Source organism: Teleopsis dalmanni, unplaced genomic scaffold (assembly GCF_002237135.1).
Source record: "Teleopsis dalmanni isolate 2A unplaced genomic scaffold, ASM223713v2 unscaffolded_contig_0261, whole genome shotgun sequence".
Lineage (NCBI taxonomy): Eukaryota > Metazoa > Arthropoda > Insecta > Diptera > Diopsidae > Teleopsis > Teleopsis dalmanni.
In genome coordinates, this window is record NW_024031643.1 from 1 (window position 1) to 15,867 (window position 15,867).

Genomic DNA, 15,867 nt, shown 5'->3' on the forward strand with positions numbered 1-15,867 from the left:
GCTAACGACGAGGAGATAGTTCTCCCCCCGGAGGGCTCCAGCTCTCCAGACTCGGAGTGCGACCAAGATTTTAATGATGGTTATATTGACGTAAAATCCAAACGCCAAATTAAACAACTAAAACAACAACAACAAGTCGCAATTCAACAGCAGCAACCCAAACAGTCACAACAACAATATCATCAGCAGCATCAACAGACTATTCAGCAGTCGAACGATCAAGTCATACATCAACAACAGCATCCGAAATCTCAGCAAGATGAACAGCTTCAAAATGATGCAGGTAAGACGGTTGACAAGAAAATCCCAAAAGTAGTACCAATCACCTTACGTGAATCCAACAAATGGAACACAATCCGTAAGGAACTTGAAGTTCGTAAAATTAAATACTCAGAAGCCAAATCAGTCTATCTGGGCATTCAAATCACTCCCGAGACCATTGAGGACCATAGAAACATGACACGATTTTTCAACAATAACCATACACAATACCACACGCATTTCCTCTCTGAAGAAAAAAATTTAAATATAATTATAAAGGGCCTAGAAGGATTAAGTCCGTCAGAGATCCAAGAAGATTTGGAACTCCAAGGATACAATATCCTGGAATGCCACTATCTACGAACCAGGCAAAATAATAATAAACTCATAAAAATACGTTTGCCAAAGGATCAATCAAACATTTTTAACCTCAGTGCCATCTGCCACTTGAGAGTTACTATTGAAGCTCAGCGCCCGCTGAAGGGCCCTCCTCAATGCCACAATTGTCAGCAATTCGGTCATGTGGCGACCAATTGCAAAGCTATCCCCAAGTGCGTCAAATGCGATAGCTCGCACCATCATTCACAATGCAAAAAACCTAAAGAGGCCACGCCAAAATGCGTTAACTGTAAAGGAGACCATCCAGCCAGCTATGGGGGTTGTCCTCAAAATCCTCGCAACTTCTCCAAGAAGATCACAATCAAGGAACAAGTCCACCTGCCCAACAATATAAACACAAAGGTGACACCTGCGGCTTCATACGCAAGCATTGCCAAGCCCAAAGTTTCTTCACAACAAAAAACTTCAAACCCTATTCTCCCAGCTGCTCAATTCGAGAAATTTTTTGCTAATATGCAAGAACAATTCAATTATATGATGCAAAACATGATCCAGTATATGGTTCACCATATAATGCCAAATTCCAACTAATGACAAGTACAACACTCAATCTTAAAATAGTTTCTTGGAACGCCAATTCCATCTTTAACCAAAAAGATGAAGTAATTCACTTCCTTCACGAACACAAGATCGACGTTCTCCTGGTCCAAGAAACGTTTTTAAAACCAGGGATCAGATTTAAAATCCCTAATTATATAACATACAGGGAGGACAGAACAAATAGGCAAGGTGGAGGCACCGCTATAATCATTAAAAACTCGATCAATCATCATCTCATCACCAATAATCTAAACTCTCTTGAAGCTACCACTATCAAGATAATCTCAGATAACTTTCAATTAAAATTATCTTCTGTTTATAAAGCACCAACCAACAGCACGTACCTAAATGATCTATCCTCATTACTAGATGTGGACGAACCCACGTTTGTTGCGGGCGACCTCAACGCTTACAATAGAGATTGGGGAGAAAGAAGCACAAACAGAGCAGGAAGAGAGATAGATAATTTAATCACAGAACAGGCACTAACATTACATTGCCCAACAGAGCCTACACACTTTTGCCACGGGGCCTCCCGAATACTTGACATCGGTATTTCAAGATCTTTGGATGCTAATTGTCATATCGAAGTACTGGAGGAGTTAAACTCAGATCATAAGCCGGTTCTGTTCTTTATTGAAAACATGTTTTTCGAATCTCCACCCCCAGTGATAACGATGACAAACTGGACTCAATTCCGTCATGAAATGGAAAACTATTCCCTCAATAGCCCCATAAACTCAATAGAAGACCTTAATAACACCATAGAAATAGTCACTTCAAAAATCCAAGACTCAATCTCCAATAACTCATCCATAAAATCCATCAGCGCCAAGAACTATTTTATACTCCCAAGGTTCATTAGAAACCTAATTAAAAACAAAAATAGACTACGAAAAAGGGCCCTTCGAACAAACGACCCCGCACTGAAGAGAGCAGCAAACCTTCAAACCAATGTCATAAGAAAATTGGTTCGCGAATTCAAAAACCACAAATGGAACGAATTTCTAATGAGCTTCGAAACTGGTGATAAAGCCTTCTGGAATATCAGCAAATATTTCAGACTGAAAAACAAGATTCAAATTCCACCAATACACGGTCCCAATGGGCTCAAATTCGCTGATGAGGATAAAGCCGAAGAATTTGCAAACTCCCTCGAGTCACAATTCTTAGATAACCATGACATTTCTGATGATGTAGACGAAGAAGAATTAATTGGAGAAAGAGCGGAAGCCATTTTGAGCAGAATCCCTGATTCACCTATCTCGCCGTGCAGCGTCGAAGAACTGCAAGCCATTATCTACTCTATCAAAACAAAATCGGCTCCAGGTGCTGATAAAATTAGTAACCGCTGTATCAAAAATCTGCCTGTAGCATCAATCATCATAATTAATAATATAATCAATGCCATGCTACAGTTAGGTAAATTTCCAGATAAATGGAAAGAAGCATTAGTAATTGTGCTCCCGAAACCCAACAAGAACCACACATTCCCGCAAAACTGGCGACCTATCAGCCTACTTCCAGTTATGGGGAAACTAGCTGAAAGAGTCATTCTAAATAGACTGCAGACCGAAACAAATCGCCTAAAACTTATACCGGACGAACAATTCGGCTTCAAAGCCAACCATTCGACCGATCTACAACTGGCAAGAGTGACACAATACATCCAATCTGCACTTAGAGAAAATAAATCGACGGGCATGATAATATTTGATGTTGAGAAAGCGTTTGATAAAGTTTGGCACGATGGCCTCATCTCTAAAATGTACGACCTAAATCTACCTCTCAACATCATCAAAATCATTGGTAGCTTCATGCATAAAAGACAATTCAGAGTCAAAATCAATAATCATCTATCAACCCCCAGATTTATTGAAGCAGGGGTGCCTCAAGGCTCTCCATTGTCTCCAGCCCTATACAATCTCTTCACTTCCGACATTCCAAAGCTAGAACCATCTAAACTAGCCCTATATGCAGATGATACCTGTATATTCTATGCTGATAAAAATACTTTAAACGTCAGTAACACATTACAGGAACATGTTGACTGTGTCACTTCTTACTTCCAAAAATGGAAAATTAAAATTAATAACGATAAAACGAAGGCAATTTTCATAACCAGAAAACGGTGGCAATATCCACCAAAATTAAAAGTAAATGACACCGATATAGACTGGGAAGACCACATCAAATACCTGGGGATTACATTTGACAAGAAATTCCAATGGAGCACGCACATATACAATCTAAGAAATAAAATCAACACAATGCTAAACCATTTACGACCGCTCTACAAAAACAAGGCTCTAAGTATCAAAAATAAAAAGTTGCTTTATACCCAGATAATGCGTCCGGCGCTATCATATGGCTTCATTGCTTTCTCCAAAACTTCAAAAACTAACTTCAACAAACTTCAAACATGTCAAAATATAGCCATTAAAAAAATATTTAACATTCCCTGGTACATAAGAAATGTCGATATTCAAAGGGATCTAAAAATCACACCTATCAAACTATACATTAAAGACAGGGCTCTCAAATTATTCAAATCAATAGATGCACATGACAACACTTTATTGCAAAATCTACACCAACAACCTATTCACACTACAGGAAGATACGCGGACATCCGTACCATTATTAACTAAACTAAACAATAAAATTAATTGAGCACTCGTCATTTACCCAGTGGACATAATCTAGAAATGTCTACCACTATAATTGAGTCAAGGTATTAACTTTTACCGACTCGAACTCAATTTTCAACAACAACATTAAAAAAAAATAGATCCAATTTTTATAAATCTCAACTACTAGAAACTCAACTCAACTATGTCTGGTCGTGGTAAAGGTGGTAAAGTTAAAGGCAAGGCAAAGTCACGATCAAATCGTGCTGGATTACAATTTCCAGTTGGTCGTATTCATCGATTATTGCGTAAAGGCAATTATGCTGAACGCGTTGGTGCAGGTGCTCCAGTCTACTTAGCTGCCGTTATGGAATATTTGGCTGCTGAAGTTCTTGAATTGGCTGGCAATGCAGCACGCGATAATAAGAAGACAAGAATCATTCCTCGTCATTTACAGTTGGCCATACGTAATGATGAAGAATTGAACAAATTATTGTCTGGTGTTACAATTGCACAAGGTGGTGTACTACCAAACATTCAGGCTGTACTTTTGCCAAAGAAAACAGAAAAGAAGGCTTAAATTATTTTATTTTATTTATTAAAATACGAATACATATACGTGGAGAATTAACTATCAATTAATCCGTCCTTTTCAGGACGACAAAATTTATTTTATTAAAGAAAATGTATTTCATTAAATCAATTGATATAAATATTGTACATACTATCATACCTACCCTACTAACTTACACAAGCCATACTTTAAAACACTTAACAATCAATCATTTCTTGCCTCGCCCTTCTGTTCCGTTACATTCCTGGAAGACCTTCATGAATTCGAAATCTTCGAAAATTGTAAATCAGCCTACATAACAGATAAAATACATAGCATTGTTAGTGTATAACTTAAGACTGCGTTTTGCTACATAGTAATAATTTTTTTTTTGTTTTTGGGCAGCAGGTATTAACCAGTTTTTATACATACGAGTGTGTATGCGTTCCAATTGACTTCCTAGAAATCAGGTTTTTTTATTGATTCAAATTACAAAAATTTGTGAAAATAATTAAAATTTCACAATCCATTCACTCTAGCTTGATGTGGCCACCTTTTGTCTTGACTATGGCTGTGATCTTCCAGTATTTTGGCCTATTCCTGAATAAAAGCTTTCTTCAGCGTATCGAAACTGGCTTATTTTTTAGTTCTCAACTTGCTCTCCAAATTGGCCCAGCGTAACAACTCCTTTGCTCATTCGAGTTTAACTTTTTGTTGCTTTGGTGCAAGATCTTGTGCCTTGGAACTTTTAAAGCTTTACCTTGAGCTTATTTTGGAAAATGCGTCAGATGCTTCGTTCAGATATTATCGGTTCTTTGGCCATTTGATTAGTACTACGACATGGATTTCGTTTAAGTCGAGCCTTCACTTTCCGAACCATTTTAGGCAATGTTGCTGTTTTTTTTTCGTCCACCACTATAGCATTTGGTGACTCTGCCTGAGCTATTATAACGATTTAAGGTACGATACACAAACATTTTATTCACATTGAGATATTTGAGCTCAAGCACAATAGCTAGTTGTAATTTTCCAACCAAATATAATGCAATCACACTTATTTTTTAATTCCATTTCGAATAATATTAGTTCTATAAAACTTAGACGCAAATGCTTGTGGTAATTTGTAAACAATATAAATAGCTGTCATTCATATGAATTTGACGTAGTTGGCAATATCAGTTTGACAAACATATCTCTGTGTAATTTGTAACACTTCAATCGCCTAACCCTTTATATTATTAAGAATTTTTTAATATTTATCATAGATTCGCGTATCAGTAAATAGATACATAAATCTTCGCAGGTAGTATAATCTAAGTTACAATAATATTAATATTATATTTGTTACTAATAAAAATGTACAAAACAAATAACGTTGCCAGGTCAATAGCATAAAGTTTCATAATTACCTTTTTGAAATCAAGAAACTAATAATTTTGTGCCAAATATTTGTATTTATTATTAAATAAATGTGATACAATTATTAAAAAACATTAATATTCATAATATAAAGAAGGAAACATATAAAAAATAATTATTTTTCTTTTAAAAGTTTTAAAATTTATTTATTTATTTACTAAACATCTTATAAAATTTTCAAAATGGTAACACCTAATTTATCTCATTAGAAATTCTGGTATGTACCAACAATCGCTGCCATACCGACATAATTGACTATTTCCCCTAAATATACTCGAACTCGCACACGGCCTAAATGTTTACTATTATTATCATAGTTACTATTTCAATATTTTGGTATTGTAATATTTATTATTATAGATAAATTATTTAAAGGTAGAGTTTTTAAAATTTGTATCTGAATTAGTTTTATAAAATATTCTATATTTTATAAAAGATTTATGGCAGTAGATGGAAAACATCCGAAGCCACTGTGTGAGTCTTGAACCTACTAAAACTAGCTCTTAGGAATGACTATGGAAGATTGCAGCCGCAAGTTTATATATATACTTCAGTATCTATTTAAATGTTATCCATATCCATGTTAGTTTATAAAAAAATTCATCTTAAATTTTAACATTTTATGTCGTATATCACTCCTTATAAAAATGTTAGAATACGCACATCTAATTTTAATTTTATTTTAATTATAAAGTAATAAAAAGAACATTTTTTTTAAATATACATATTTAATAAAATACTTATAATAGTCAAAGTTAAATGATTAAATTATAATTATAAAAGAAAAAGTAAAATGATTTCATTCTTATATATTTTTAATCATGTATGTAGATATAATTTTTTTTTATGAATTCTATTAAGTAGGATACGTACAGTTGTTATATTCGAATGATATTGAAAACTATAAATTTAATTGCTGATATGTTATTAATAACGTTTATATATAATAATTTTTCACATGATTAAAAATTATTTAAAACTTGTAATAAAATTTTAAAAATAATACGTATAGAAAATCTTAAAACATATTTTAAAGTAAACGAATTCAATGTAACATGTTAACATTATGGATGGATATCTAATCTCAAATAGACACTATTTGATATAATTAAAAGTGATAATCTTATATTCTAATTAAAATACAATATATTTATTTATAATTATTTCTATTAGTGCTTTAAAATTTTAAACTTTTATATAAATTGAGTTAATATTTCAAAATAGGATAAAACATAAGCATTCAAAATGTTAAAACTGACGTTTTTATGCATCTCGTGTTTTATTAAATTTGCATTTATAAATATATGAAATATATAAAACCATATATATAATTTAACAGAGAATTGAATAAACTATTTAATAAATAATTTAATATATAAATTATACAAAAGATAACTTTAAAATATTCTAATTTATTAACAAGTTCAACTATAGATTTACAAAATTTAAAGTTTAAACCAATTTTTATATATTTTATATAATTATAATTAGTATAAAAATGAATGTAATAAAATATTCAATATCTTCTTTACTTAATTTGATTTAAATAATTGTGTTTAATTTACTTGGTCTATTTAAAATTAATAATAAATGTTGAAAAATTTTTTCAAACTCAGTAGAAATATGTATTAATGAAAAATTTTTATAAATGCGCTCTTCTCGGCGCTTCGTACAAAGTGAGCTAAGCTACCATAAAAATGCGAAAAAATATTCATAAGTAAGAATATTACGGAATATTAAAAAGCAAATATGTCTGAAGCTGTTGCCGTTGCAAATACAGATTCTCCAAAGGAGATAACTGCCGTTCCTGAAAAGAAAGTTGCTGTTAAAAAGGCAACAAAAGTAAAAAAACCTTCTGCAGCTCCATCTCATCCATCAACACAACAAATGGTTGATGCATCTATCAAGAACTTGAAGGAACGCAGCGGATCTTCATTGTTGGCAATTAAAAAGTATATAAGTGCCACATATAAATGTGATGCCCAGAAATTGGCTCCATTTATTAAAAAATATTTGAAAACTGCTGTAGCTAATGGCAAATTGATACAAACAAAAGGAAAAGGTGCATCTGGTTCATTTAAATTATCAGCTGCTGCTGCTAAGTCTCCTAAATCGTCTGTCGAGGGTAAGAAAAAGAAGGTGCCATCAGGTGTTACGAAGAAGAAGGTTACTGCATCATCTGCAGGTACTAAAAAGTCAAAGGCAAAGGTATCTGGAGAGAAAAAACCTAAGAAATCTGCGGCAGCTAAGAAGAGTGTTGAAAAGAAAAAAACTGAAAAAGCTAAAGTTAAAAGTGTTAAAAAGATTGGATCTGTTAAGGCTAAGCCAGCTAAACCAAAGTCTACTTCTACAAAAGCTAAAGCGGCCGCAAAACCTAAAAAAACTGCCGTTAAAAAAACATCAGTCAAGAAAACTGCTGCAAAAAAATAATTTTAAAAATCAAACTTTAAATTCATCAAAACAGCCCTTTTTAGGGCTACAAAATATGTGTAAAAAGAAGATTCATTATTTATTTATTTATTTTATAAAATGTTTTAGTATATGGTATACCTATTGCGTTTATTAATGACCGGTCACTAAAGATTGAATAATCACCTATCGAAGTTAGGAATTCAATCCAACTCAGACTGCAGATACTGTAGAGAAGAGAGAAACTGTATACCATGTGCTTGGGTAGTGTCCACTGATGCACAAACGGAATAAACACCTAGGAGGGTATTTCATGGATCATAAATATTCAAGACTAGGACTTTATATTGTCTTTCATTAAAGAAAACGGACTTGGAGAAACATTCTAACCCGAGTAATGGGCACAATATACCTTGTCATAGTGCACGATCATTTCTTTTAATAATACCTCATGAATAATATGAAGAGATTCTTTTATTCTGTAATGCGCTATAAATTTAATCTCTAATAAGCAAACAAAAATTCTTTATGCATTTAAAAAAATTATATTCTCTTATTTAGACATTATGTGCAATACTTCACATCATTCTTAAGTTAATAAATATTTATCTTATTCTATTATATTTAATATCCAATTATTTATTTATTATAGTAATGACCATAAAATATTATATATCAAAATATGTCATTTATTTGATGAAATACTCACTTGTATATATTTTATTCACTTAATTTCATTTTTAAATTCTATTTTAAATAAATAAAAATAGTGGTTTATGCTAATTTTATTTATTATTATATAATGCTTCTAATTACACTTGTTAATTTATAACTAACACACCACACTCGGTACTCACTTGCAAGACGCTGCAAATTACTTAAAGATAATTTTAAAATATTCTAATTTATTTCAATAACAAGTTCTTTTATTTCTTTTCTTTATATAATATTGTCATAATTCACTTAATTCATATACGAATTTTTTTCACTTTCATTTTCCCCGCAATCATTTTGCTTGTTGAACACTTGGATTTTGATTAAGATTAAGATTCAGATTCAGTGTGAGATTTGAATTCACTAAAACCACCTCTTAGGAATGAATGGAGAAAATTTTCACACCATTGTGTGGAAACTTCAAACTGCAATATCTAACAGTCCGCAAATTACTTATATACGTCAGTTCTATTTATCTTATTCTATAAAAAAATTGAATGAGAATTATAATTAAGCCCGTAAGAAGCTAGTCCACATATATACTGCTAATGTAACAAAGAAATTGAGAATTATAATAATAAATATTTTGGACTCTGTTAAACTGATCATTTTAATTATCAATTATACTCGACAGACATCAATCGACCAAGCTAATAATAAATTTTATTTTTTTTATAATATTAGAAAAATACCAACACATATATATGTAAATTTATCTCTTTAAGTGTAAGATTATTTGGGTCCTGAAAAGGACCATTGGGCAATATATTATTGCATTATTAAATCAATAATTGATTATTTGCTTAACCTCCAAAACCGTATAAGGTACGGCCTTGTCTCTTTAAAGCATATACGACATCCATGGCTGTAACAGTCTTCCTTTTGGCATGTTCTGTGTATGTAACAGCATCACGGATCACATTTTCCAAAAATACTTTCAATACTCCACGAGTTTCTTCATAAATCAAACCAGAAATACGCTTAACTCCGCCTCGGCGAGCTAAACGTCTGATAGCTGGTTTCGTAATACCTTGGATGTTATCACGAAGAACTTTGCGGTGACGCTTAGCACCACCTTTTCCTAATCCTTTGCCACCTTTACCACGACCTGTCATTTTGTATTTAAATTTTTATAGATATGATAGAACCGTTCGAATTCAAATTCAAACAATAAATGAAGTGACGACGGATGATTGACGACTATTTATAGAAAACATAAGCACTATGAAAGATATGAAAAAGATTGAGTAAAACAAAACAAAACAAAAGAAAACAAAACAAAAAGAATAAGCAATATGAGAAACAATGAATGTTAAAACATGTGAATAGTTGAAACAGAACATCCAGGTATGATGAGAAAATTGAGCTATTCAATTGCGCTATTTTTTAAAATACCATATTGTAACATATCTCATAAATTATGGCTCGTACAAAGCAAACTGCTCGTAAATCGACTGGTGGTAAGGCACCACGAAAACAATTGGCTACCAAAGCCGCACGTAAAAGTGCACCAGCTACTGGAGGTGTGAAAAAACCACATCGTTATCGTCCAGGAACTGTAGCTTTACGTGAAATTCGTCGCTACCAAAAGAGTACTGAGCTCTTGATTCGCAAATTGCCATTCCAGCGTTTGGTCCGTGAAATTGCACAAGATTTCAAAACTGATTTACGTTTCCAGAGTTCTGCTGTAATGGCTCTTCAAGAAGCTAGCGAAGCATACTTAGTGGGTCTTTTTGAAGATACTAACTTATGCGCAATTCATGCCAAACGCGTTACAATTATGCCAAAAGATATTCAATTGGCTAGACGTATTCGTGGAGAACGTGCTTAAGATTGGAAGCAATATAATTTTATAAATATACAAAAATCGGTCCTTTTCAGGACCAAAATTATATAAAGAAAAGAGATAAATAAATGACATGACTTATCCAGGGTTTGAAATTGCTTAACTATTTTCAATTGCTTATTTTTGACTACGAAAATAAAATAAGCAAAATGTAAATGCAATTGTTGCATAGTAAGTTTATTCAAAGAAAAGAGATAATGATAAATTATATCATATAGATGTAGTATAGACATTGCTATTAGAAGTAGCATAACATATATTAATATGTATAATGTTAGCATCATATGTATACTATTATTAGTATCATATAGTGTATCATTAGACATAGAATGTTTCACGTCATAACATTTAATTGAATCAATATATTTTATTTTTCTTTTGCTGTAAGCAGAAAGCATCAGAAGCCATAATGTAAGACTTGAACTTACTAAAAGAACGCTTAAGGAATGAGTTGTAAAAGAGCTTATCTATCCCATGAAATTGTATGGTATCATAGAATGAATGACAAGGAACAAATACTATATTTATGTTTTCAAATTTAAAGCACGAATGTAAATATAGAATATATCAATTTAAAAGCGATGATAGTACTAAGACTGATGATAAGGATTAAGACTCGTTAATTCAAGAGTTAACTCTATTTAGCAGGTTATATTATCCATGATTAAAAAACTGTAAGATCCTCAAAACCGACAGAAATTAATTTGTTGATTGAATCATTTATTCACTAACAACCAAACGATAGCTGATAATTCATGAAGAGACTGTCAAAGTTTTTTTTTATTTTTTTCTTCTATCAGTAGCCTTTTAAAAGAAATATCAAAAACAAAATATATATCATATTTATATTATTATTATGTTGAGGCTAGTTGAGTCAGTGCACTTGAGCACTTTTACTTTCTATTAACTACGAGGTTTCTTCTTAACCCCTCTTTACGCCTTGTCTGGATTATTGTTTATAACTTTATCAGATCTGCATACCTCCCCGAGGAGCTTGTAACCATTCTGAGATTCAATAACGCGGTGTTGATAAGCCTGTCAGTTTTCGTAAATAATTTCAGGGCTCTATACATATTTATAATATAGATAAATTATCAACTCAATTGAATATTTTTGTGGCCCTGAAAAGGGCCTTTTGAATAAGTGGTGTTTGTTTGATATAACGCAATTTACTTGGAACTAGTATACTTAGTGACAGCTTTTGTTCCTTCACTAACTGCGTGCTTAGCCAGTTCACCGGGAAGTAAAAGACGAACAGCAGTTTGAATCTCCCGACTAGTAATGGTGGAGCGCTTATTGTAGTGTGCTAAGCGCGAAGCCTCAGCAGCAATACGTTCGAATATGTCATTCACGAAGCTGTTCATGATGCTCATGGCTTTCGATGATATACCAGTATCGGGGTGGACTTGCTTTAACACTTTATAAATGTAGATAGCATAGCTCTCCTTCCTCCTGCGCTTCTTCTTCTTATCGTTTTTGGTTATATTTTTCTGAGCCTTTCCATCTTTTTTGGCTGCTTTTCCGCTAGTTTTTGGTGGCATGATTTCTGATTTTAAATTTTAATCGTCGATTTGGGGCAATTTCCGTTTCTATATAAACATTTTTCAAACGAAAGTTTAAAGCAATTTTTTATTTTAAATTGCGTTTAGAAAAAGTATATGAGATAATTTGTCGGCATCATTAAAAAAAAATAGATCCAATTTTTATAAATCTCAACTACTAGAAACTCAACTCAACTATGTCTGGTCGTGGTAAAGGTGGTAAAGTTAAAGGCAAGGCAAAGTCACGATCAAATCGTGCTGGATTACAATTTCCAGTTGGTCGTATTCATCGATTATTGCGTAAAGGCAATTATGCTGAACGCGTTGGTGCAGGTGCTCCAGTCTACTTAGCTGCCGTTATGGAATATTTGGCTGCTGAAGTTCTTGAATTGGCTGGCAATGCAGCACGCGATAATAAGAAGACAAGAATCATTCCTCGTCATTTACAGTTGGCCATACGTAATGATGAAGAATTGAACAAATTATTGTCTGGTGTTACAATTGCACAAGGTGGTGTACTACCAAACATTCAGGCTGTACTTTTGCCAAAGAAAACAGAAAAGAAGGCTTAAATTATTTTATTTTATTTATTAAAATACGAATACATATACGTGGAGAATTAACTATCAATTAATCCGTCCTTTTCAGGACGACAAAATTTATTTTATTAAAGAAAATGTATTTCATTAAATCAATTGATATAAATATTGTACATACTATCATACCTACCCTACTAACTTACACAAGCCATACTTTAAAACACTTAACAATCAATCATTTCTTGCCTCGCCCTTCTGTTCCGTTACATTCCTGGAAGACCTTCATGAATTCGAAATCTTCGAAAATTGTAAATCAGCCTACATAACAGATAAAATACATAGCATTGTTAGTGTATAACTTAAGACTGCGTTTTGCTACATAGTAATAATTTTTTTTTTGTTTTTGGGCAGCAGGTATTAACCAGTTTTTATACATACGAGTGTGTATGCGTTCCAATTGACTTCCTAGAAATCAGGTTTTTTTATTGATTCAAATTACAAAAATTTGTGAAAATAATTAAAATTTCACAATCCATTCACTCTAGCTTGATGTGGCCACCTTTTGTCTTGACTATGGCTGTGATCTTCCAGTATTTTGGCCTATTCCTGAATAAAAGCTTTCTTCAGCGTATCGAAACTGGCTTATTTTTTAGTTCTCAACTTGCTCTCCAAATTGGCCCAGCGTAACAACTCCTTTGCTCATTCGAGTTTAACTTTTTGTTGCTTTGGTGCAAGATCTTGTGCCTTGGAACTTTTAAAGCTTTACCTTGAGCTTATTTTGGAAAATGCGTCAGATGCTTCGTTCAGATATTATCGGTTCTTTGGCCATTTGATTAGTACTACGACGTGGATTTCGTTTAAGTCGAGCCTTCACTTTCCGAACCATTTTAGGCAATGTTGCTGGTTTTTTTTCGTCCACCACTATAGCATTTGGTGACTCTGCCTGAGCTATTATAACGATTTAAGGTACGATACACAAACATTTTATTCACATTGAGATATTTGAGCTCAAGCACAATAGCTAGTTGTAATTTTCCAACCAAATATAATGCAATCACACTTATTTATTAATTCCATTTCGAATAATATTAGTTCTATAAAACTTAGACGCAAATGCTTGTGGTAATTTGTAAACAATATAAATAGCTGTCATTCATATGAATTTGACGTAGTTGGCAATATCAGTTTGACAAACATATCTCTGTGTAATTTGTAACACTTCAATCGCCTAACCCTTTATATTATTAAGAATTTTTTAATATTTATCATAGATTCGCGTATCAGTAAATAGATACATAAATCTTCGCAGGTAGTATAATCTAAGTTACAATAATATTAATATTATATTTGTTACTAATAAAAATGTACAAAACAAATAACGTTGCCAGGTCAATAGCATAAAGTTTCATAATTACCTTTTTGAAATCAAGAAACTAATAATTTTGTGCCAAATATTTGTATTTATTATTAAATAAATGTGATACAATTATTAAAAAACATTAATATTCATAATATAAAGAAGGAAACATATAAAAAATAATTATTTTTCTTTTAAAAGTTTTAAAATTTATTTATTTATTTACTAAACATCTTATAAAATTTTCAAAATGGTAACACCTAATTTATCTCATTAGAAATTCTGGTATGTACCAACAATCGCTGCCATACCGACATAATTGACTATTTCCCCTAAATATACTCGAACTCGCACACGGCCTAAATGTTTACTATTATTATCATAGTTACTATTTCAATATTTTGGTATTGTAATATTTATTATTATAGATAAATTATTTAAAGGTAGAGTTTTTAAAATTTGTATCTGAATTAGTTTTATAAAATATTCTATATTTTATAAAAGATTTATGGCAGTAGATGGAAAACATCCGAAGCCACTGTGTGAGTCTTGAACCTACTAAAACTAGCTCTTAGGAATGACTATGGAAGATTGCAGCCGCAAGTTTATATATATACTTCAGTATCTATTTAAATGTTATCCATATCCATGTTAGTTTATAAAAAAATTCATCTTAAATTTTAACATTTTATGTCGTATATCACTCCTTATAAAAATGTTAGAATACGCACATCTAATTTTAATTTTATTTTAATTATAAAGTAATAAAAAGAACATTTTTTTTAAATATACATATTTAATAAAATACTTATAATAGTCAAAGTTAAATGATTAAATTATAATTATAAAAGAAAAAGTAAAATGATTTCATTCTTATATATTTTTAATCATGTATGTAGATATAATTTTTTTTTATGAATTCTATTAAGTAGGATACGTACAGTTGTTATATTCGAATGATATTGAAAACTATAAATTTAATTGCTGATATGTTATTAATAACGTTTATATATAATAATTTTTCACATGATTAAAAATTATTTAAAACTTGTAATAAAATTTTAAAAATAATACGTATAGAAAATCTTAAAACATATTTTAAAGTAAACGAATTCAATGTAACATGTTAACATTATGGATGGATATCTAATCTCAAATAGACACTATTTGATATAATTAAAAGTGATAATCTTATATTCTAATTAAAATACAATATATTTATTTATAATTATTTCTATTAGTGCTTTAAAATTTTAAACTTTTATATAAATTGAGTTAATATTTCAAAATAGGATAAAACATAAGCATTCAAAATGTTAAAACTGACGTTTTTATGCATCTCGTGTTTTATTAAATTTGCATTTATAAATATATGAAATATATAAAACCATATATATAATTTAACAGAGAATTGAATAAACTATTTAATAAATAATTTAATATATAAATTATACAAAAGATAACTTTAAAATATTCTAATTTATTAACAAGTTCAACTATAGATTTACAAAATTTAAAGTTTAAACCAATTTTTATATATTTTATATAATTATAATTAGTATAAAAATGAATGTAATAAAATATTCAATATCTTCTTTACTTAATTTGATTTAAATAAATGTGTTTAATTTACTTGGTCTATTTAAAATTAATAATAAA

General features: G+C 31.1%; 6 protein-coding genes across 6 annotated transcripts; 4 read left to right on the forward strand and 2 right to left on the reverse strand.

Annotated features, from left to right (window-relative positions):
* The first annotated feature begins 4,020 nt into the window (after positions 1-4,020).
* On the forward strand, positions 4,021-4,432 carry LOC119663257 (histone H2A). Its single transcript, XM_038072911.1, has one exon. The coding sequence runs from the start codon at positions 4,036-4,038 to the stop codon at positions 4,408-4,410; it is 375 nt and encodes a 124-aa protein (XP_037928839.1). The 5' UTR covers positions 4,021-4,035; the 3' UTR covers positions 4,411-4,432.
* Positions 4,433-7,496: 3,064 nt separating this feature from the next.
* Positions 7,497-8,247, forward strand: LOC119663256 (histone H1-like). Its single transcript, XM_038072910.1, has one exon. It carries the CDS (start codon positions 7,552-7,554, stop codon positions 8,230-8,232), a length of 681 nt encoding a protein of 226 aa, XP_037928838.1. The 5' UTR covers positions 7,497-7,551; the 3' UTR covers positions 8,233-8,247.
* Positions 8,248-9,728: 1,481 nt separating this feature from the next.
* LOC119663258 (histone H4) lies at positions 9,729-10,040 on the reverse strand. Its single transcript, XM_038072912.1, has one exon. It carries the CDS (start codon positions 10,038-10,040, stop codon positions 9,729-9,731), a length of 312 nt encoding a protein of 103 aa, XP_037928840.1.
* A 207-nt stretch (positions 10,041-10,247) lies between these two features.
* LOC119663261 (histone H3) lies at positions 10,248-10,783 on the forward strand. Its single transcript, XM_038072915.1, has one exon. It carries the CDS (start codon positions 10,346-10,348, stop codon positions 10,754-10,756), a length of 411 nt encoding a protein of 136 aa, XP_037928843.1. The 5' UTR covers positions 10,248-10,345; the 3' UTR covers positions 10,757-10,783.
* Positions 10,784-11,892: 1,109 nt separating this feature from the next.
* On the reverse strand, positions 11,893-12,327 carry LOC119663259 (histone H2B). The gene has a single exon (XM_038072913.1). The coding sequence runs from the start codon at positions 12,310-12,312 to the stop codon at positions 11,941-11,943; it is 372 nt and encodes a 123-aa protein (XP_037928841.1). The 5' UTR covers positions 12,313-12,327; the 3' UTR covers positions 11,893-11,940.
* Positions 12,328-12,494: 167 nt separating this feature from the next.
* LOC119663260 (histone H2A) lies at positions 12,495-12,906 on the forward strand. The gene has a single exon (XM_038072914.1). The coding sequence runs from the start codon at positions 12,510-12,512 to the stop codon at positions 12,882-12,884; it is 375 nt and encodes a 124-aa protein (XP_037928842.1). The 5' UTR covers positions 12,495-12,509; the 3' UTR covers positions 12,885-12,906.
* Positions 12,907-15,867: the final 2,961 nt, after the last annotated feature.